Source organism: Anthonomus grandis, chromosome 2 (assembly GCF_022605725.1).
Source record: "Anthonomus grandis grandis chromosome 2, icAntGran1.3, whole genome shotgun sequence".
NCBI classification, from domain to species: Eukaryota; Metazoa; Arthropoda; class Insecta; order Coleoptera; family Curculionidae; genus Anthonomus; species Anthonomus grandis.
The window spans coordinates 17,673,356-17,698,677 of NC_065547.1; the positions used below are offsets into that span (position 1 = coordinate 17,673,356).

Here is a 25,322-nt window from a genome sequence, read left to right on the forward strand (position 1 = left end):
AAATGCATATTTTTTATTGCGTCAGAACTATCATTTACTTTGTTCAGAAATCCACTTAAGTGATCTACAGTTAATACACTACAGTGTTCAGCAATAAAAAGTAGTGTATCTGCTTCACAAGATTTGGTCTTGTCTAAATTTTTCCAGAACTGTCCTCTTTGCGATTAAGCCAGTCTTTAAACAGCTTATCTTAAAGCCACTTACTTTTAAATTTTTGCTTATATTGTACTTTAGGGATTTTTTACAATTACAACACGACAAACTACAACAAAAAACTGTTAGATCCAAGAGATGTTATCTAAAAAATCCGCTCGCACATCACTTTTGACTATTTAACTATTCTATGAAATAATTTGTAATTCCGTTAAATAATTCGTCAGCCGAAAAAATATTTTTTCCCGTTTTCTCAATATTTCATTCCGCCAGATCTGACGGAAAATCGTCAGGTCGGCAACGCTGCTTCAGAATGAAGTCTGTCAACATTCAACAAATGGATTTATAATCAATCTGGCAACGTGGCAAAAGGAACAAGTGTTGACTAGGAAAAAATAAATCTTTTTTGAAATCTATAAGTTCCGATACCTCTTTTTTTAAAGGGAGTTAAATAAGGGAACGTTCGATTTATTGGAAAAATCGATATGTAATCCCATCTCTTTACTTGACAACTGTTGACATTTCCATGTAAATTGTAATTCCTGTCATTTGTCATTGCTAGCCAGTCCGGAAAAGAAAAATGGCGTCTATCCTAAAATTGTCTAAGTCCGCAGCAAAATTAACAAAAAATAGCAATTTAACTAAGGTAATTATCCCAAATTAATCGGGAGCTAGTTAATTCACGTGCCGTTAAATCTAATTAAGCCAAATTCAATCACACACTTTATTCTCGGTCACAACTAAATTACGTAATATTTTATCTAACCCCCAAATCAGGCAAAAGTTCAAAAATGAAAATTTAAGAGGAAAATGTTTTTTAGGCATTAAGGCAAGCTTCTGGCGTCGCCGCTGCGGAATCTAGACAAGTGTCTTTAAATGTACCACCAACTAAAGTTACCACCCTCAGCAATGGTAAGTTATTTAGCTAATTACAGAGTGACACCTTTCATTACATTAACTTTCAAGAGACCCTCAAAGTCGGGCAACTTTAGCATTAAGAAATTATTTATTTCAATGTTGAGTCTTAAGTTAAATCAGAAATGTTAATACTAAATCTTCATATTTATTAGGGATAAGGGTTGCAACAGAGGACTGGGGCTCTCAAACGGCCACAGTTGGTATTTGGATTGATGCTGGCAGCAGATATGAAAATGCCAAAAATAATGGAGTTGCCCATTTCATGGAACATATGGCTTTTAAGGTATGTGTGTGTGTTGTAGTGAGAAATATACTAAATATGAAAATAAATAAATTGATGAAAAAAATTTACATAACATAAACTAATATGCATATCATAACCTCATGAGCTTATAGCACAATTTTTATAAAGTTTTGAATCTCTTGGAATTGGGATGCTAGGTCAGGAGGTCTCAAAATTAATTTATTATATCTAGGAAAAGAGAATTGGAGAATTTATTTTTTTGATAGGAAAATCCCATTAATAGATTACAATTATCAAAGTAATATTAAGTAATATTACTTTGTTAATTGTCAGAGTCCATGTGAGTGGGGTTGATTTGGAGGAGAGGCAATTGGGCATTGGGTGCTTTTTCTAATTTCTTCCAAAACTCAGAAAATGTCCTTTTCTTATCATGTTAGGGATCTGGAGGGCATTGGTGAAAATGCTAAATTTCTTGGCATCTTCTTAGAGCCAGAGGTTAGATGGAATGCTCATGCTGATTCTTGCATCACAAAATTGGGAAGCAGTATATTTTTGTTATGAGGTCTGGCAAACTGTGTTTGCCCACCATCACTTAAGCAGGCTTAGTATTCCTTATGTCACAGCCATCTCACATACATAATTAATAACCATACTTTCCAATACCAGACTCATTCAGTTCAGAGTTATGGCACTTGGAGAGATGCAGAGATGGTCCTAGGTGTCAGGCAGTACAGTTCTATAATCGCTTGCCTGAAGCTATAAGAGCTCTACCTTTTGAGCTATTTAAAAGAAACAGCAAGTCTCTTTTACCCAATAAAGCATTCTATAATGGCTCATTACAATTGAAAACTATTTTATTTATTGTTGTTATATTTTTTGTATCTAATTTTAATTAGTGTTATTCTTTTAAAAATTTAATTTTCATTTATTATTTAAACTGCTATAGCATCAGCCTGTGTATGCCTATTACTGCAATGTCCTTGTATTTTATTGTTTTATTATATGACATATTAATAATTATCTTAATTTTTATTTCCTAAAGGATGCTTAAATTTAATTTAGTGAAAATTGACCTATATAAGTGTTTTTGTCACTGTAAGCATTAACAAATAAACATAGAAATAATATCAAATAGATTGAAAAATAATAATTAATAACTATTATAAATTTATCACATTCAACATTAAAGTATTAAATCAATTCTAATATTAATATTGTCAAGTTAAAACATTAAAAGAGACATGCAGTACATTAAACTTATAATAACAAATACTTATATTAACTAAGGAATAATTTAAATCTAGTTTAACCTATATAATTTATTAGAAATCAATAGGCACATTTTTAAACACAGATTTTATTATACATTTACAGATTAAGAGTCAAATTAAAGATATAAAGTTTTGTTTCATTTGTATTTATCATGATCCTATAATTATAAATTAAGCTAAGGCCAGACAATTGATTTTTCAATCAAATAATCAAACAAATAAATCAAATAACATTTAACAATTAAAGTTACTTAAGTTATTGCACCTAGATTACAAACAATCTGTGTGTGCAAAAGTCAAAGAAGGTTAAATTAGTTTCTTATGATACAATAGAGTAAAATCATTAATTTACAAACTGCATATATTTACTAAAAATAAACAGATATGGCAGATTATGAGAAATTATTCAAAAGCATAGAGACTGAGAATTACATTAGTTCAAGGTATGTTTTATAGTTGCTGTTGCTGTGGTTGAGATGCTTAAATCTTTTGGCAAATGCATCATTTGTAATGATATTTTTCATGTCAATTGGCAAAGAATTGTATATTTTAGGAGCTAAGATTGTAAGAAATCTTTAGTTTACCATACTTTCTATAAAAAGGAACAATCAAATTCTTTTGGTTGGATACTTGCCTAGTTTGGTATATATGATCAATTTTTGTTTGTAAGTTTTTGTTATTGTACAGAAAAAGACATATGTTATAAAAGTATAGCATTTATATGTTAAGTATACATTCATCATAAAGCTGTGCGGTAGGAAATCATTTTTCCTTCTGAAATATGACTTTTTATAATATAATTTTGTTCTATATTCAGAGGTTTGAGCCAGTTTATGTACAGACCACACTACACTCACACAATAATAGTGTACTTTAAAATAGGCTCAACTAAAGCTTTATAGATGGATATAAGTAGTTTTTTGTTCATAAACTTACATAATTCATAAAAACTGAAAACTAGCCTTCTCACTTTAACAACCAAATTATCAACATTAGTCAATTTCAAGTTTTTATCAACTATGACACCTAAGTAATTAATGTAGTTAACTTCATTTATTTTAAATCCTGTTCTTATCAGCTGTAAAAAGTTGAAATTAGGTCTGTTGACATCAGTAAGACAAAATGCTATGTATTTCGATTCAACTGTATTAAGGGCTAATTTGTTGATAAGTCCATGCTGGCCAATGATCAACATGCATTCGTTTCTGGTCGATCATGTACTACAAACCACAAGAAGCTCAGGAGCCACAATGCACTTTTGCTCTTTTGTATATTTTACGCATACGTAGTACGTACACGAACCTAACCTCAGTTTGTCTTTTGTGTATTGCGGTTATTTAATGTTAATTGTTTACGTTTCGCTTATGTATATTAATTATTCGTTTTTGCAAGTAAGTAATACAAAGATTAAAGTATTAGATTTTTAGACTTTTAGATTTTGAGCTACAGGGTGGTAAAGTTTTAACAAAAAAATAATTTTTTTTCGATAACTTAAATACTCCTGTAGATATGTAGATATTTGTCCAAAGATTGGTATGCAGGGTCTGTGTATCCAGAGCCATTTACCAACATACTTTTAACATTTTTATGTACTCCAGTGGCGTGTGTGCGGGTTTTTTGCTGAATACTTTTATAAAGAAAAATGGTACGCCACTGGTTTTTCTTGTATTAAAAAAATATTTTTAAATTCCCCGTTTTATTTGCAACATTTTTGATCCCTTGGACTTTGTCCGTTAGATGCACGGTTTTCGCACAAAAAATTAAAAAACATTTTTCTACTTTGACGGATCGCTATAATTTAATGTAAATTAATTTATTTTATTTTTTTTGTTTAGGACCGATGTGTATAGGAACTTTTTTTCTTATTTTTGTCCAAAGAACACTTTCCTGAATTTTGTCACAATATCAACACCCTGTATACCAGACTAGTGATGTAAAATAATCAAATAACTACAAAGTAATCATTGCTAGTGAAGAAGTTAAAAAATGAGTCCCGATTTATGATATGTAATGTTAATTTGTGTTTCTTCTTTACATCAGTAATAACTCAGAATGTATAGGTTAAAATAAACTTTAGTAAATTTGAACGTTGAACCGCCTCGCCTGAAACTGACTTCCAAGTAACATTAAATAGAAATAAAATTAACGAAACATTTCTACTTACTAGGATGAATTTTTTTTACATGAGCTCGCAAATTAGAACTTTTGGAATAATGTTTATTGCAAACATTGCAAAATGTTTTAGTCTCCATTCTAAACACGTTATTCCACTTTAATACTTTAATCTTTGTATCACTTGCAAAAACGAATAATTAATATACATAAACGAAACGTAAACAATTAACATTAGACAACCGCAATACACAAAAGACAAACTGAGGTTAGGTTCGTGTACGTACTACGTATGCGCACGCAAAAGAGCAAAAGTGCATTGTGGCTCCTGAGCTTCTTGTCTACAAACCTAGCATTCTTTTCTCAGTTTGTGTGTGAAGCACTTAATGATAGAGGTCAAATCGATGTTATCTACACAGCCTTTCAAAAGGCTTTTGACCAGATTGACCACTTGGACCGTTTGGATTCTCCGATCGCTTGATAAAGCTCCTTAACACCTTAGTTGACCGCTCTCAGTTTGTAGTGGTCGACGGCTTTAGTTCTGCTTGGTTTTCACCCACCTCTGGAGTTCCTCAGGGCTTTAACTTGGGCCCCCTTCTCTTTAACGTTTTCGCTAATGACTTCATCTCCACCCTCAATTGCTCTCAGTTAGCATATGCTGATGACCTAAAGTTTTTGCATAGGATTAACTCTATAGCAGATTGTGGTCAACTGCAAGAGAACATTAATACTGTACACCATTGGTGCACTTTGAACAGGCTTAACCTTAAAAGCTACTTTCGAATCAAAAGTCCAGTTGTCTTTAATTACTCAGTTAATGGAGAGTCTTTGCAAGGTCTACCTGTTTTAAGGTTCTTGGAGTCACCTTTGACCAAAAATGTTCTTTTATTCCTCACATCGAAGATACTGTTTCTAGAGCTACTCGCATGCTGGGATTTATTATTAGAGTATGCATTTATTAGATCCAGGCTGGACTACAGCTCCTTCATTTCGTCTCCCATTTACAACCAGCACATTGACCTATTAGAATCAGTCCAACGGCGATTCCTTAAATATTTGGCATTTAAGGATGATGGAGTCTATCCTCCAAGTGGTTTTGACCATAACTTCCTGCCCTCTAGATATACTGAACGGTCACTTGCGAGGAGGAGAGAAATGCATTCGGTGAAATTCTTGTTTAATTTACTTAACCATAAAATTGACTGCCCATCCCTTTGCAAAGGATTTGCTTTGATATACCACGTCCAGGATCTAGACAGTGTCCAGCTTTTAACTTGGACACAGCCAGGTCCAACATTCTGTACCAGAGTCCTATTCACTTTATGTGTCAAAACTTTAAATTTACCAAATATACAACGCCCCTGGTTAAAATTATTTTTGTTTAGTAGGTCCAAAAGAATAAATGTACTAACAATAATTTATGTTGTAAAATTGTCTGCAGTAGCTAAAGTAGTTTCAAAGCTATAAATGAAAACTACTTTTTAAAGGTTATCTTCAAACAGCTCTAGCTCCCTGAGGAAGCATTTCCAGACCCATGTTCATATGAACTTTTCTTTTTTTACATTTTCTATTTACTCTAGAAGTTTGTAACATGATCAACTGAACACCCTGTATACAGAAAAACTCATGCAGCTCTTAACTCATCCTTTACTCTCAGCCTAGTATCTTTAGATGATTTTACTGTAACTGTATTAATATGTTCGTCAAACTGATTGACATATTTAGATATATTTAATTTAAGTGTGTTTTCCTATTACTCATTTAATCTATCAAGATCTTCCTGGTAAAATATTAGGGCCTCTATGCTGTCTATTCTAAAAAATTTGTAATCATCTGCGAAACCTAAATATTTACTACTTTTAAAGCAATCAAAAATATAAATGAAACGAACAGAACAGGTGAGCAATGCCTCCTTAAGGATTAGAGCCAATTTTAACTCTGTTGATGATCGGGACACATGTCTTTCTTAATATATCTATGCTTATTTTATATTAAAATGGTAGTTATTTTAGAAGCTGAACAGAATAAATCATTATCTTCAAAAACTGAAATATTTTTATAAAATTAGGGAACAAACAAAAGGACTCAAAGCCAACTTGAACTTGAAATTGAAGACCTTGGGGCACAGCTTAATGCTTACACTAGCAGAGAGCAAACTGTTTACTATTCCAAATGCTTATCCAAGGATGTACCAAAGGTAAATAATAACTCTTAATTTACTGTGCAACACCCTATACCCATTATTTCTTCCAGGCCATTGAAATCTTGGCTGACATTGTCCAAAATGCCAAACTGGGTGAGGCAGAAATTGAAAGAGAAAGGGGAGTTATCTTAAGAGAAATGCAAGAAGTTGAATCCAATTTACAAGAGGTCGTATTTGACCATTTACATGCTATTGCTTACCAAGGAACGCCTTTGGCCAACACAATTCTTGGTAAATTCAAGTTATAAAGTTAATAGTTTTTCTTACCAAATTTATTTAGGACCTACTGCCAATATTCGTTCAATTAACAACCTTGACTTGAGAAACTATTTGGACAATCACTACAAGGCAAGCAGGATTGTTGTTGCCGGAGCTGGCGGTGTAGCACATGAGGATCTGGTTAAATTAGCTGAGTGCAACTTGGGAGGACTAAGTAAGTAATTTAATTGTGTGCAATTTATTGTTTGATATGAGTGTTATAGTCGTTTTATTCTCACTTGAAAAACAATAAAAACGATGAAAGCGTGCCGACGAAAATATAGACCAGGCTATTTTTAAACCTACTTTTTTGCTTAGAATTATCTTCAGATCGCGGTACACCGGCAGCATACTATGCCGCGGCGGATTTGCAAAGAGAAACCTAATATTTTAATATTTAGATTATCTTAAAACAGTGGCTAGGATTAACTTATATCGTGGCTTATATGGACGTGGCTTATATAATATATTTAGAAGAAACTTTGTTTGATGACGTAGATAAATACTGTTGAGTTAATAATTCCATGAATTGAAGGTGCCATGATCAAGAGGCAAACAAGTCATTATACTTCATGCCAGCAGTACAGAAGGATTTGTTAAAAATGCGTTACTTTTGGCTTCTAAAAATATTTCTCAATCTTCGGCTGATTACCATTAAGATAACAGTATTGGCCAAAAGTAAAGCAACTTTCAAAAAAATCATTTGCTCTCTTACTATTATCTTATATTTAAATTTGACTATAATTAAATATAAATGACCACTGTACCTTCCCAGGAATGCAAACAATGCAGATAAAATGCGGACATATTTCAACAGATAAAAAAACATTTTTTGACCTGGCAAAAAGTAAAGCAACTTTTATGTTATATGTATTACAAATATGCTGGCAGATTAGAATAAAATCGAATATGGTCCACATTTAGTTTGTGAACGTCCAAATAATTTGTTTTTTTTTCTTTTTATAATATTTATTTGTTTTTCTCTCCAAATTCAATCTACCGAACCAAATTAACAAAGTCTTAACAACAAATCTGCCCGTGTACGATAGCCTTTACATTTCTAAATTCCTTTGGTTTGGGCTGAACGGAGACCAGAGAGAACTTGACTTCCTTGTTAGCACTTTTACGCATCGCGCATTGATTCCAGTGTCGTGATCTTTACGTTTATTTCCGCAACTGTTGTCTTAATCTTACCGCATCACATATCGTGATCTACTTATCAAACCCGCAACCACTTTTAGTGATTAAACCCGAATTAGAAGACTCAAGAAGTTCAGAGCAGGCCTGCTGAAGCCGAATACAGACACCTTAAGGTAAGGTAAAAATGTTTAAAGGCTGTTTTTTCGACATTTCCACATTTAATTTTAATCACAAAAATACAGTCCACTTTAAATCTCTCACTGAATTGTCTAAATCCACCTTGTACCTAAATAAAAATATAAGTAACAAAAAATAAAATAAAATTTAATAAAAAAAAAGTTTTTTTTCTTACTATAACAACCAGAATAATTATTTTAAAACCCGGCAGTAAATAGTTTATTCGCAATGCCTACAGGAAAAGCAATACCGAAAGAAATTAAAAGTCGCGTCGTCGATCTGTTATTTTCAGCAAGATAACGATCCCAAAGATTCCTCCAAATACTGAAGGCTTGGTTTAGGCAAAAAAAAAATAGTAATCATAGTAAAAGTAGTAAATCCTATAGAAAATTTATGGGAAATATTGATAAGAGCAAAACCCTATTCAAATGTAGAAGAAGTTTATGAAGCTTTATAATTGGCATGGAAAACTATGGATCCCCACATTATCCAGAGGCTGGTATCTTCAATGCGGAACCGTTGTTTGGAATTTAATAAAAATAACGGAAAGTTAACAAAGTATTAGTTTTTTGATTTTATTAGAAAATTTTATTTTATTATACACCAGCCACCAGCAAACAATTTGTTATAAGGCTTTGTCAAATTTGACGTAAGGCCGAATACAAGAAATTTTTTTTTTCGTTTTATAAATCTCACAACTATACGTTCAAAGTAAGACACGTTAACATTACTTTTTTATCAAAACTTTTGTTTAATATAACTATGAAGTTAACCCAATAACAATTATTATTATCGATTATTAAAAAAATAATTTTATCATACTTAGAATTTAATTAAATCAATAGCAGTATCTGAAATATTTTTAATTTATTTTCCCGTCAAGCCTATCTGGTCCATTTCAACCATTAAACCTATTGTTAGAAAATTCGAGTCCAAAGACATTGCAATAAATAATTGTAAATGTTTAACTCAGAAGATCGAAAATTGATCCGAAAAAAGAGAGAACAGAACTCTTAATATTTTACTAAGTGTAGAAAAATAAAATAAAATACAATAACTTTTAAAAATTATAGAGAATTACATAAAAACATCAATTAATCAAATGTTCAAACAACCCCCCATTAACAGCTAGACAATATCCTAACAGATCATAAAATTCATTTCTAACGTTGCTAAGTTGATATTGGGAAATTTTTATTACATTCTAACGAAATAGCGTTTTGTAACTGGTTTAGATTCTCAAATTTTACACTTTTATAAATGACACTTTTTAAATGACCCCACAAAAGGAAGTCATTCGGTTGAAGATCAGGTGACCTGGCTGGCCAAAGTATCCGGTACCGTGGACCAATAATATTGCCGTTAAAAGCATTTTCCAAGCACTCTCTAACCATACGGGCATTATGGGCTGGGCAACCATCCATTTGGTACCAGATCATTTGATCTTCCTGAACAACTTCTTCCAAGGCAGGTCCAATTTAATTTTGAAATAAGTCCAATTTCATTAAGGTTTCAGCTGTTAGGTTATAGTCCATAAAAAAGGGTCCAATGATAGGGTGTGCGTTAATTCCCACGAATACATTTGTTTTTTGGGGATATTGTGTCCTAGTGTGAACAAAGCGATGTTCATTTACTTGGCTCCAATACCGGCTGTTTCTGAACGTTTGGTTTATTGTTGAGGGTAAATGTACATTGATCGGTAAAACAAATATTTCTTAAAAAATTCTTATCATTATTTGCTCTTTTCATCATTTTAAAACCAAATGCCATTTTTCGCTCTTCATCCTCTTCCTGCAGCTCTTGATGTTTTTCGAATTTATACGAATAGTATTTGTGTTTTTTTAAAGTGCGAAATACCGTTGTATGATGTTTATTTACCTGTTGCCAAGAACCCTCGTACTAACCATCTTGTTTTCCTCTACAATCAGTAGAATATTAATATCTCTGTTCTCTCTTTCTTCGGCTCTATTTTCAATATCCTGAGTTTACAATTATTTCGTAATAGTCGTAGAAAAAATATTTTCCCTGCCATTGGCGTCCCTACAGGTCTTCTATTGAATATTTTTAGTGAAAAATATACTACGCCACTGTTTTTTCTTAAAATAGAAATTATTTTTAAAATCCTCAATCACTTTTTAGCAAATTTGATCTCTTGTTTTTTTTTCGTCCGGTTTCCGCTTAAAAAAATAAAAACAATTTTACTTTCCTAAAAATTTGATGTGATGTGAAAATGTTCGTCGATTGCAAGCAAAGTAAGGGATCAGATTTATTACAAGAAGTATGAAAAGTTTAAATCGTTTAAATTATTTAGGGAATACTCATGTTTTTAACGCGTTTAAAAAGTAAATAGGAGTAAAAAATGCCGCGTAAAAAAGTAACGCGTCTTTATTTAACGCAAATAAAGTCGCCCATGCATGTTTCTTATTGCTCGCTGCTATGGGCACCGAGCTGTGATTTTAAATGTCAAAATTTTCTTTATCTAGTTATGCATGAATAAATTACGTTTTTACACATAAACATCGATGATGGCAATAGCTGTTGTCTTAAAAAGTTGTTGGTGTTGAATACCATTAAATGTTTTTTTTCTTTTTTCAGCTATTGAGTATGATTAATATCAATTGGCAATTAGTTTAGAAATACCTACCTAATTTTATGAAACTAAGCTTAAATAAACGGCTCAAATGTATTTTATCTTAATTACACTGATTACAAAAATTGTTGAAAATGGCCACATTCACTAAGTAGGCATCCTTCCGCTCATCTACGCATTAAATTACGCACACGTTCAAATATACCCGGCGTATTTCGTATAGTTTCACACGAGGCAACTATTCGGTCTCTTAAATCTTCTAGAGTATTTACGGGAGTTTTATAAACTACAGTTTTAAGGTGCCCCCATAAAAAGGCCTATTAGGTAATCACCAATAATTCCTGCCCAAACATTAACCGGAAATTGGTGTTGATAATGGGTTTCCGTTATGGCATGGGGGTTTTCTTCTTCCCAAAAATGATTGTTGTCATAATTTTGAATAGCGTTCCGAGAAAAATTTGCTTCGTCTGTGAGCAAAATCTGTGACTCAAACTGCGGATTTAGTATAATATTCTGGGGATACCACTGAAGTCATTCGCTGCGGAAAATCTCCGGAAAGAATTGCCTGTACTTTTAAAATATGGTATGGGTATAAAAAAAACTCAACCAAAATGCGCCAAACAATTTGATGTCAGATATGCAGAGTTCTAGCGATCTTCCTCGTACTTGTTTCAAGGTATTCTTCGATTATTTGCAGCACCGCGTTCTCAATGTCACGGGGTTCTGACAGTTACGAAATGTACGAAATGCATTGCTGCCTCAAGGGTATAATGGCAAATTATCTAATTTGCCATAACTGGCTATTCAGAAAAATAGCGTGGAAACGAAATAACTTCAATAAATAGTTAAAAATCAAATGAATGACGCACTGTGATGGTTTTTAACAATTTGAAATTTAAAATCATAGTTCACCGTTGGCCATAGCAACGAGCAATAAGAAACATGCATAGGCGACTCTGCGACTTTATTTGCGTTAAATAAAGACGCGTTACGGCACTTTTTTACTCCCATTTACTTTTTAAACGTGTTAAAAACATGACTATTTCTTAAATTATTCAATTTTTTGAACTTTTCATACTTCTTGTAATAAATCTGATCCCTTAATTTGCTTGCAATCGACGAACAAACATTTTCACACCGCATCAGATTTTTAGGGAAGTAAAATTGTTTTTATTATTTTAAGCGAAAACCTACAATATTGTAAGTTATTATTAAAAAACTGATTTTAATTGAAACACCGTGTATGTCAAACGTTAAGACGTTGAGGTACATATGTTCATAGGAACTTTTTTTCTTAAAATGGGCCCAGGAATCACCCCCTTAAATATATAGTGACACAAAATATTTTCCTCAAAATCTATTCTTTCTCTATCTATTTCCTCAAAAATATATTTTCAAAAATCAACAATAAACAAATAAAACCTTTCAAATAAATTGTTCAAAGTGACCTCCAATTTGAGCCAAACAAAAGCCCAGACAGTTGTAGAAATGTCTTTTAACATTTAGGAGCTGCCGGGGAGTAATGGTACGCGAAGCCTCGATAATTCTATTACGAAGTTCTTCGATATTGTTGGGTCTGCCTCTAACAATATCAAACACTTTTGATGATAGATAGCCCCAATAAAAGTTATCTAAAGGCGAAAGATCGGGGCTTCGCGCCGGCCATTTAGATGACCCAAAACGTCCAATCCAGCGTCCTGGGAACGTGGCATTCAAAAACTCGGTAACAGTCGCTGCACTATGGGCGGGGGCTCCATCATGTTGAAAAATTATCCTGCCATTTTGAACAGCGTTTCCTAATGCGGGAATGACCTGCACCTGAAGTAATTCTAAATATTTTGCAGTATTCAGGCTACCCTCTATGAAAAATGGTCCAATTATTCATTTCCATTTGTACAATTATCCATTTGTACAGAAAGTACTTTCGTCTGAAAATAGTATTTTGTTTTTAATTGTGGGGTCGTTGTTAATTCGTTCCATCCACTGTTCCCAAACTGCATTCTAAGAAAATAATCATTAGGTCAAGAGTTCTTGAACATTTCTAACTTTAAAACATTTGTATTTTTCTTTTCTGATTGCCTTATAGCAACTACTCCTACTTTTTCCGGTAACTTCAGCAAACTGAGTAAGACTATTTGTTGGATTTTCTTCAACGGCCAAGCATACCTCCATTTTAAATTCTTCGTCTACTACAGTTTCGGTTCTTTTTCGTTTTAAGTGAGAACTGGCGATGCATCCAATCGTAATAAATTTTTCATGAAACCGTTGTACAGTTGATCTAGACCGGACGGGACGGTTAGGATAAGACACGGCAAAATTATCTACCACTTCTTGCGCCGACATTCCTCTAATGTAGTTTGAAACCATCTCAATACGTTCCTCCGTAGTGTAAATCGACATTTTTAAGACAAGAGTTTTTGAACAATTTCAATGGAGCAATTTAAAAATTATTTTGTGTCACTGTCAGATATTTGTCTACCTGCTTTGAAGTGTAAAGGTAATGAAGGTTACGAGGTGCAGAAAAAGCAAACTTTTTCATCAGAAAAACGTATTATAAATAGGTCTCTCGCAAATTTTTTTGCAAAATAATGGGATTTTCTAAAGTCTGTTAACTTAAACCTTACTTGTTCCAAGTTTCAATCCTATCGATTAAATAGAACAGGTACTAACTTGGGGTTGAAAATATTACACGTAAAACCCTATGACCCGAGATGAAAAAAATGCACTGTATACTAATTCCCAAATTATTAAATATGTTGCCGGAACAATTTAAAAACAAAAAATAATATACTGTAAAGAAAAAATTGTAGTCATGGATTAAAGATAACATAAATTCCATCAAGCGTGCCATTAACTTCCATTAAATTATAACTAACTAGTATTTAGTCAATTTAATATTTCTGAATTTGATAATATTATTTAAGTAGGTATATGTTACTATTATTAGTGTTAGGTTGAAGTTCATTATGATGTAATTATTGATGAGCTGAATGTGCATACATACAGACACATTATGGCCATTGTATGCATATTATAAGCATATTACATCTCATAATAATTATAAATTAATATGTAATTGATTGATTAATTGATTAAATAAATAAAAATAAAATATTTTTTAATAGTTATTAAAGTTAAATATAAGGTAGTGAGAAGAGAAAAATATATTTTTTTAAGTTGCTTTACTTTTTGTCAATACTGTATGTTTAGAAATCTTTATTTTATTTTATTTTTTCTTGGTAAATGATTGGAGACTATTGAATAGGTAGAACATTGAAAATAAATGCATTTCAACCTTATCATAAATATTCATTTCAGCACATATCTATATTCAAAATAATATATAAGTATAATTTCTTTTAAATATACGCACAGATCGTCTTTTTTCGCATCGAGCATGCCCATAAGTGATAGATTTGGGAAGCCCATTTTGAGTGGGGAAAAGGAACGAGAACGGACTCCGGTGTGAGAAGTGACTTTCTGGATTCAACCCAAATACTTGATTAATCGTGTGTGATGAATTGAGTAATTGCCATTCCAGTCCCCCAGTCCAATTTAGAAGCCTTATCCATTATTAAATCCAATTTTTCTTACTTTATATTCACTCATTCAATTTCATTATCTATTTCCTGCATTTCACTGTAACTGCGGCATAATTTGAAAAATGGTTCTCTAATCAGCTTTCCTGCAAACTCAATAAAGTGTTATGTATAATGCATCTTGCCATTCAAGAAGTTAAAATCAAATACCAAATACTCAAAAGACAAGATCTCATAACTTTTATAAAAATTAAGAATATTCCTGTTCCTGCAAAATCCCATTAAAAAAGAAGTTTTAAAAAATAATTAAAGGTTATAACTGAAAAAATTGACATACGGTTTTAATATTGCCTCCATATTATTGTCTCTTTAATCCGATTGAATTAGTTTGAGGCAAACAGCTTCAATAGTTCAACACTTCAACAACATTGAGTGCGGTAGCTACTGGCAACATACATCAAGCTATTACATAATTCGAAAGTGATCTATGGGAAAATTGGACAAAATACGTGTGTTGTAGTTAATACTATGTAAGTGTTTTTATATAATATAATAGGTGAATTTTTAAACCACATTGTATTTTAAATTAAACCTCATATCTGGAAAATGATCTCTATTTTAAAAATACCTGATTATTTGGATTCTTAATCTAAAATATTGTATAGCGTTAAAACCATAACCCTTGTAAGGTTAACAACAATACATTTTAATAGTATCAATTCTAAATCTGTTAAACCAAAAACAGACCTATAACTGATAAAAATTTAATCAGATTAGAGCATTTAAAGTTAATTTTTACTAGTAACACTTGTAACAAAAAAACTGAATTGAAAATTTTAAAATGTTCTTATTATATTATCCAGCCGCTTTATAACAACAGCACGGCACGCCTCTGACGGCGGCAGAGTTAAATATATTTTCTGCGGTCGCTTAATATTTAGCTCTTTCAAGTAAGAATAAAAAGACTACACTATTATAGTTAAACTAGTAAAAAAATTAGTTGTGAAGACTTTAATAAGCAGATTTATTGCAAATGTATTATTTATTTGCAGACAATACCTACACAGGGGAAGTCCCAAAACTCACTCCATGCCGTTTCACCGGCTCAGAAATTCGTGTCCGTGATGACACTTTACCTTTGGCTCATGTAGCTCTTGCTGTTGAAGGTGCCGGATGGGCTGATCCAGACACTTTGACTTTAATGGTTGCCTCTACGCTTTTAGGGGCTTGGGACAGGTAAAATATAATTTAGCAAAAATTATTTTACTAGCTTTTTTATTTAATATTTTAGGTCCCAGGCTTCTGCAAAACAGAATGCTACCAACTTGGCAAGAGTAAGTGCCGAAGAAGATTTGTGTCACTCATACCAAAGCTTCAATACTTGCTATAAGGTAAAAAAACTATCAAGGGATCGTTTTTATATTTGTAAAGCGTTAGAGTTCGTCGGAACTTAGGAATGGGAATGAAACACTATTAGTTTTCATTCGTTTCATTAGTGATTTTTATACGAAGCGGCGAAATAAAGATATGAACTTGCATAACAAAATAGGGAGAAGTCTCTTTCTTTTTTATTAGTTTGCATTTAACACCATGTAAAAGTGCGCCTCACGATTCACAAGGTGAACTGTGTGTGGCTCTCTTAACTAACTCTAACTTCCCAACATACCCGCGTGTGTAGAGACAGTGGGATAAATAAGCTTGCTCAACATAAAAGATATTACAATTTTTTGGTACCTTTTTCAGGTGGTTTGGAATCTACTTGGTATCACTCGATTGCGTCCTTTGCACCTCTAGGTAACTCAAAGTCAGCTTCAGTAGTTCAGTACATATTAATAAGCAGCATACAAACAAATGGCTGATTGAATAGAGCACGAATAAAGAAGATTAAATACCGCAGCAGATAAGCCGAAACAAAATGCAAATTACCTCATTCTTCAGAACCAATAAATGTCTGACATTACACATATCGAAATTTTAAGAAAGATTAAATCAAATTTAAAAAACAACTAAAGGATTTAATTTTTAGTGATATCCGTGGTACTCACGTGGCCTGTGGATGACCTTTTTTTTATTTTAAGAGAGAAGCTGAAAAATATAGGCCGGCACAAAATATGGCTTCAGAGAACTTAACGGTCGACTGTTCAGATCAGAAAGAAAGCTAGACGTAGTTTTTTTAACAAAGGAACCCACATGTAGATACACCGGAACTGAAAAAGTGACAGTATAAGTAAATTAAAAAAAAATTAATATAAATAGTATGAAGGTTTGTCCGGAAGCCTCCTACCTAAGCGTGACGCTTCCAGAGAGTCAAATACCTGTCATAATTGTCACTGTGATTCTTGAAATTAAAGAGCGAATCTACATTGTTGTGAAAACAGTTTTTTAAAAATATAGTAATTCCATCTGATCTGACTACCTGGCCGCAATCCGTCAATGTCATGCCGACCGATAGGGTTACAGGCAATGAGCATCACTGACATGAAATATAAACGTATAGTGAAATGTTCAGACAGCCATTCTGAAGCATAGGCAACCCGTATTCTGCGAAGTTAAAGAGACAAAAGCTGAATTTAGTTCCTACAAAATTACAAATTATATTGTTAACAAAAATTAACATAAAGTAACGCCAATGGCATAGGATTCCAAAGTTCCTGTAAATAGAGGAGAATAAAATATCTACAAAATTACATGATCGTAGGGTCATATAATTCGGCCAATACATAATATAAAATTAATATAAATGATAAATCAAATCTTACCTAAATAACAAAATACATAATTATCTTAACAATAGAAGGAAAGACTTTAAACACTAAGCGTAGATATTGTTAAATAGTTTGTTAAATAGCCTGTACCCAATGCCATCTATGCATACTCTAAGGAAGTGAATGCTACTGACGATTTTTAAGTTTCGGCATTTTATGAGTAAAATGGAATATTGAGATATATTAAATTATTCTAACGTAACATTGACATGTTACAATGTGAGAATGAGATTCCGGTCAAGATTTTACTTGCTCTCTGTTCTATTGCTGATTCGATCAGTGTCTCATGGACAATGGGCACATCAACTGCCAAATTGGTTCTTATTCTTGAAGATGGTGATCTTAATGATCCCTCTAACTTTCGATCTTTATTTTCGTTGGCCCTGAGTCGTCAGAAAGTGATGAGATAATCTTGGGTCCTATTCTTTTTTTCCTGTATGTTAATGATCTTACAAATCTGGGAATTCAGGGGAAAATTAAATTATTTGACGATGACAGCACCGTTCTTTGGCATGACCCAAATTGTAAATCCTTGCGTCTGACCCTATTGATCGACCTAGAGAGAATACGGAACTGGTTTGACTTCATGACATCGTCTGTCAGTAAACTTCAATATTAAACCCCTGACGTTTGGAAGTAGGGTTGGGGAAGTGCCCATTGGTAGAAACAACATTTCTGAGCACTAGCAGTAAATTTCTTGGGGTTATCATTGATGACAGCCTTAAGTTTAACAATCTTGTATTTGCTATTTCCAGTAAAATATCAGGTGGCTGCCTTGCCGTTAGCGTTACAATTGAGGAGGATTGTAACGCTGTAAGGAGGAGGGAGTTTGGTTCTTGGTTCACATATAGGTAGGACTGTGTATTTTGCCCTCGTCGAATCTCCGCTACGGTGTTTGTTTTTAGAGGAATCCCAGCAATTATCTTATCCAGTCGCTCTTTATATTGCAAAAGATGGCTATCATTTATATCTGCACTTACCTGTATTTTATACAGGTATTGAGGTATTCAATTAACTGCCATGCAATAACCAAAAGATTGCATCACTTAATGGCTTTAGACATAGTCTCAAAATGTATTTGATAGAGAAGGCCTACATAACCTTGGCGAGTTTTATGCGTAGCATCTTGTAAAGTCTATAGTGCATGTTTTTATTTGGATATTTCTTTCAATTTCAGACTGTGTGACAAACATATAAATGGGAATGTTTGATCCATTTTATTACAACTGTTAATATTTGATTTTTTATTTTCTTCAACAAATGACTTTTTAAATTTTGGTTGCTTTGTTAACAGATATAATATCTGTGACAAAAAAGCTTAATTTTATTTTAACAATTCGATATTTTTTATTGTTAAGTTATTAATTCTTTTAACTGTGTTGTGGCTTTTTTATATCTATATTTGAACAAAAGCTGTAATTTTTGTTTATTTAAAAAAAGGACTCCCTATTTTGTTATGTAACTTCACATCTTTTTTTCAGTGCCTAATTAAACCGACAAAACGTCGCATTAAACTAATAATGTTTCATTCCTACTCCGCTAAGCCTGAAAGTTTTGAAAGGAAATTAATTGGAGATGAACCTTACAATTGTAGAGTGGAAAAGCTAAATGATCTAAGTGCCAAAAATATTTTTTATGGAAAAGTGTTAAAAACTCTACAACTTTAGATAGTAAAGCAAACATTTATTTGTTCAACATTACAAATGTCAGGAAACATGCAATTGGTTAAATTCGTGAATTTCAATAAACAAATTGAACAGTAAAAGACTCTAAACTCAAATAATTTTGGAAAAGATCCATAGAGTAAGTCAAGAAGTCCATAGAGTAATTTCAATAGGCATATAGAATACCTTCGAAAAAGTTCCTGTTATTTTTATCAATAAAATCCATCATGGCGGGTATATCTTTTTTCTTATTTTCATTAATACATCCCTTAGGATGTACACTCGTTAAGCAAGTGAGTTCAGTAGACTTGATATTTTCGACAGTGATTCCCTTCTTAAGCACATGGCATTTTTCCCAGCCCATTAGTTCGTTAAAATTTTGTTGATATAACACTACACCAGGATCTTGTCATTCGCAGCCATGTAGCATGGGTAATACGAAGCTTTGAAGGTACAATATATTTTGCTGATGCTGTGTCGAGATCAAAAAACTTCAGGTCACCCATATCCAAAACCTTGTAGGGTCTAGAAGGTCTTGCTGCTACTATCACTGTTTTAAATCTTCCACTGTTTTTTTCTTCCACTGCATTTTTGAAATTGTGACCAGAGATTAGAAACTTGTGATGAATAATGTCAAGGATTCCCAAAGAGACCAGGTAAATGTATGAAAACAAGAACTTCCTGTTTTTTAGCTGTCCAGCACAGTTCACTCCAAATGAACAAAAAAAAGTATCAGTGATATGAATTCCCAGGTTGTAACATGATAGTTTATGACTGTAGTACATACTGCTATGGATTAGTTTAGGGAGTGAGAACACTTTCTGCAAGTCTATGGTAGAGGTGTACGTTTCACTTTCTGGTTGTGCTATGTATAGTATGATTCTGAATGGCCTAAAACCCCTTTTCAACCTTTTTGTAATGCAATTCTAAGTCGATTTTTGCTTTCTTTTCTTTAGTGGTTTTTCTGCTTTTAGTTCTAAGGTAAATTGAATGGCAAGTTTTACATGTGTCTACGCTGGGCCTCTTAAAGGTCAACTTTGGGAAATCTTTTAAGAAAACACTGCACTGCAATAAACGGTATATGTAACGTTGCTCTCAGGATACTTTTCTTTATAAGCTTGGAATAGCCTGTTCAGGTTTAAATCACTGCTTAAATACCTCACCTTAGATTTTTCATTTATATGGTTTTTATCAGGTTTCTCTCAAAAACGTATACTTAAATGTTTTTAAACCACCACGTTTATCTTTAAAAGTCGTATTACCTTCTTTTAATCGCAAATATCTCCATAAACGTTTTTTTACATACTTTCTTTCATTTTCCTTGTCCACGGTACTGTAAAACCAATAGTGCGTTGCTTCCTGCTTTTAGATGACTGATATTATAGGAACCAAGGGCCATCAGGTTAACTCCCTTGTTTATTAAGTCCCAGCTTGTGATATGATTCAAAAAGTTTAACCTTCATGCCAGTAATTTCCTTACAGCCAATGTATTATATGTAAACATTGGCTGTTTGTAATGACATTTCACCTGAAAACAAAGACAATATTGTAAATGTAATCTAACATCTGGATAGAGAATAATATTCATCAAAATTAAGTTATTATTTACCTGACTGCTAGGTATCTGTTTGGATAGTTTAGCCTGTTTGCTCTTTTCAGTAGTTAAAAGACTTTCCACTAAGTCTAGCCTCACGTTGTATAATTCTTGAAGATTTAGGTTTCATGATTTCACCCGTAGAACCACTTGAATTCATAATTCTATATCTAAATAATATGGGCGAACACAGACAACTTAAACAACGCACTGGTATATTAAATACTTAAATCGCTACGGCAATTTAAGTATAGAAAATGGCGATATGGGTCTTGGATCAGCTAGATGCGGACTCAGCAAGTGGAAATACAGGGATCGCCACCTTTGAACAGCCCTTTAAAGCATAAGGAGATGAAATTGGATTTAGTTCACGTAGCACGGCATTGGCCCATAGATTATTTTGGTTGGCAAACATGCATTTTGCATATTTGGCACTTTAACGTCGCCACTTTAATTTTAATCAATTGTTTTTATCTTTGGATAATATGATTCTGTAATTTTTTTTTTTTTTTTTTTTAGTATTACCTACATAATATTTTTTGCATATCCATATATTTTTAGGACACTGGACTGTGGGGTATCTACTTTGTCTCTGACCCCCTGAAAATCGATGATATGGTCTTTAATATTCAGGAAGAATTTATGAGACTTTGTATCAGCGTTACCGAGGGGGAAGTTGAAAGGGCCAAGTCTCTCTTGACTGCCAACACACTTTTGCAATTAGACACATCTACTGCTGTGTGTGAAGACATTGGTATGTTTCCTCACATAAACTAATTTGTTCTTATAATTAAAACTTTTTGGCTGTATTTAATTTAATTGATTGTTTCACTTGTCAAGATTGGCTAAGAAAATTTGATTATTAACAAAGGTTTGAAATTTCTAATTTTCAATGCCCAAACTTCTTTTTTAGGTCGTCAACTATTGTGCTATGGAAGGAGGTTGCCTCCTCATGAACTTACACACAGAATAAACAGCATTACTGCCAGAAATGTCAGGGATGTTATGTACAAATATTTGTACGACAGGTAATGTTTTTTACATAATTTGTATAAATGTTGCTAATTAATTATGTATCTGCAGGTGTCCAGCTGTAGCAGCTGTGGGTCCAGTGGAAAACTTACCGGACTACAACAGGATCCGCTCTGCTATGTACTGGATTAGGGTCTAAATATTCTTAAATAAATTAATAATTCTTTACTATAACAATTCATTATTTATTGTTTTTGTGATCCAAGGAATTTTACGCCGTTTTTGTTTAGTGTTTCCAAATTTAGAGCACTATTAGTGGCAGTACTGCAAACATAAAAAATTTCGAAGTGTTTCAAATTTTATGTAAATATCTTAAAGTTGATTTTTAAATTAAAATACACATTTATTTGTATTTTGTTTTATTTCGTTTGTAATTAAGAAAAGGGTGTAGATGTGGCACCATGTATTTTGTTCTAACTTCAATTTTGCAGCATAGCTGGTTTGCCCTAGCTGCTTTAATGCGGCATTTTTTTTTAAATGCGGGGAGATTTAGGCCAATGTTTTTTATTTCAATATTGTTGGCATCTTGATGCCGAGAGTAGGGTTGAATGGGGAGGATTTTTTTTTTAATTTTTAGGATGGGGAGAGAATGGTGGGTGTGGGGTGTTGATAGAGTTTGGACTAGACTCTATCCCCCAAGAGTGCGCGATGTGCTCTAATCAAGTATGTTTTTATAAGGACCAGTTTTCCTTATTTTTGTTAACATAGTTTTAATGTTATTGTTTTCGATGTTTTCTAATTTTTCTTTGAATTTAATGTGTTTTTTATTTATGAAATCTTTGATTGTTTCAATTTTTAGATCTGCATGTAGGTCTTCCACTCTGATATATTTTTTAGCTCCAGTCATAAGTCTTAATATTTTATTTTAGAATATTTGTAGTCTTTTTAATGAGGTTTCTGTAGCATTTTTGTATACTGCAGACCCATACAGTAGTTTAGGTCTTATTATTTGTTTATATAATAGAACTTTATTTTTTAAGTTTAGTTTGCTTTTATAATTAAGGAAAAGTTTTAACATTTGGACAATGCCTTGGCATTCATTAATTTTTTTTAATGTGGTTGTTAAAGCGTCCAAGCCTGTCAAAATATAGACCTAGATATTTTATTTCTGTTTTCCATGGGATTGGGATGTTGTTTATTTTTATATTTGTGATGTCTTTATTTCTTTTTCGTGATATTAGGATGGCCTCTGTCTTGTTAGGGTTTATTTTTATTTTCCATTTTTGTGCCCAGTTTACTATTTTGTCAAGGTGGGATTGTAGGTTTTTTGTGATTATTTTATAATTATTTCCAGAAGAGAAGATGTATGTGTCATCTGCGTAGAGAGCTATTTCGGAGTGAGGATTGTTTTTAGGGATGTCTGCTTGATAGATATTGAAAATGATTGGTGATAATGGGGCGCCTTGGGGTACTCCTGCTTTTATTTGGGTGAATTCTCCTATTTTGTTGTCTATTTTGGTAGTAAAATACCTATTTGCCAGAAAGCTTTTTATCAGTTTTATCCATCCAGCAGACATTCTAAGGTTTATCATTTTATATATTAGTTCCATGTGCCATACTCTGTCAAAGGCTTTTTCTATATCTAGTGTAATCATGGCTGTGGTTCTGGCGCGATTCATGGCATCTATGGTGTATTGATGTACTCTGGCTAATTGGTGTTCAGTTGATAGGCCTTTCATGAATCCGCACTGTTCTTCGGGTATTATATCTCTTTCTGAAATCTCTGTCAGAAGTCTACTGAGGATTGTTTTTTCATATAGCTTTCCTAGGGTTGGTAGTAAGCTTATAGGTCTCCAGTTTTCCGGGAATTTTTTGTTTTTATTTGGTTTGGGGAGAACTGTCACTATTGCTTTTTTCCATATGTCTGGGAAATAGCACGTTTCGAGGCATTTATTTAATATGATTTTTATATCTAAAAGTGTATTGTCTGGGAGTTCTTTAAGCATTTTATTTGTTATTTTATCATATCCGGGAGCTTTTCTGTTTGTGGGTTTATTATGTCTTTGATTTCGTTTAGTGTTATTTTTTCCGTTTTTTTTAGTGTGTTTAGTGGGATTGTGTCTATTATATTGTATGCATTTTGGACCTCTTTAATAAATTGATTGTTTTCGAGCATTTTATTTAGCGATTTATTGAAAGTGTCTATTTTTTCTGTGTTTGAAAAGCTGAGGGTATTATCTTCTTTTAGTATGGGTGGGATCGTTGTTTTAATGTTTCCTCTTAGCACTTTGGATGTTTTCCAGAATTTTTTTTTGTATTCATCGTCTTCGTTGAGATTTTGGAGGAATTCGTTCCAGTATTCATTTCTGAATTCGTAAATTTCGTTTTGTATTGTTTTGGATAGATTTTTTGCCAATTCTTTAAAATCTGGGCCTAGGGTTTGTTTTGCTTTTTTCATGTATTTATTTCTTTTTTTTTATGAGTTCTTTTATATTGGGTTGGAATTTCATGTAGTGGGATTTTTGGATTAGGATTTTTATTGTGCATTTGTCGAAAGCATTGTTTATATTTTCTGTTAATAGTTTGACTTTTTCTTCAATTTCTGTGGTTGATTTGGGTTTTGGGATGGGGATTTGGTTTTTTAGTATGTTTTTAAATAGATTCCAGTTTGTGACTGTTTTGGTTTTTCATTTCATTCATTTGGTTTGGAAAATTCATTTTTTTCTGAGAACAGGGATGAGATTGTGATAAGGACAGGGGAGTGGTCTGAGGATGATAGGGATTCGCAGTTTTCTATGGCTATGTTTTCTTTAAAGTTTTTAGTTACTGCTATATATAGGATATCTGAAAGTTTGTAGTGATAGTGGATAGGTTCTTTTGGGGCTATTATTTGTAAGTTGTTGTTTAGTGCATAGTCTTCCAGGATTCCTCCAGCTTTATTATTTGCTTTGCATCCCCAGGTTTGGCTTTTAGAGTTCCAGTCCCCTGCTGCTAGGGTGGGGATATCTGATTTAAATAGGGATCTGAGTGTTTTGTTGTTTAGATTTTCTTTTGGGGGTTTATAAATTGAGTAAATCAAGATTTCTTTATCTCCTACGTTTACTTTTATTGCAGTGTTTTCAATTATTGGTTTAGTATTTGCTTGAGAGTGAAGTTGGTGTTTAATTGATTTTTTTATGAGGATTGCAGTTCCCCCTCCTATATTGTTAGGTCAGTCATTTCTATATATTATATAGTTTGCTACTTTGAGGATTGTGTGAGTTCTTAGAAAGGTTTCTTGTACTAATATTATGTCTATATTTTTTTCGTTAATAAATTCTGCAAACTTTTGTCTTTTTGGGTACAGCGAGTTTGCATTCCAGGATAGGATTGTTACGGATTCATTCATGTTTTTTTTTTTTTTTGGTTTTTTGTTGTTTATAAGCTTGTTGTTAGGAAAGCTTTTAGTATGGGGTTTTGGTTTGTTTTTTCAGTAATTATCTTTGAGATAGTGTCAAGTTTTTTGTTTATTTCATTTTCGTCCATAGACTTGAAGAAGATTTATATTTTTGTTTTGGTTTAAAGATTGGAGATTCGTGTTGTTTTTATTTGTGTTTGTAGCTTGAGCAAATGTTTTGTTGTTTGTGTTTTTATTTTTAATTATGAAGTTCGGGTTTTTGGGGCATTTTGACCAGTTTGCTGGGTGATTACCTTTACAGTTGCAACACTCAGCTGGGCATTGT

At 32.7% G+C, this 25,322-nt stretch overlaps 1 protein-coding gene across 1 annotated transcript; it reads left to right on the top strand.

Moving 5' to 3' along the window:
* The first annotated feature begins 634 nt into the window (after positions 1–634).
* Positions 635–22,012, top strand: LOC126750335 (mitochondrial-processing peptidase subunit beta). Its single transcript, XM_050459910.1, has 11 exons — positions 635–799; positions 975–1,065; positions 1,224–1,354; positions 6,767–6,895; positions 6,952–7,132; positions 7,182–7,334; positions 15,658–15,841; positions 15,897–15,996; positions 21,190–21,382; positions 21,542–21,656; positions 21,712–22,012. Exons 1-11 carry the CDS (start codon positions 734–736, stop codon positions 21,797–21,799), a joined length of 1,431 nt encoding a protein of 476 aa, XP_050315867.1. The 5' UTR covers positions 635–733; the 3' UTR covers positions 21,800–22,012.
* The last annotated feature ends 3,310 nt before the right edge of the window (positions 22,013–25,322 follow it).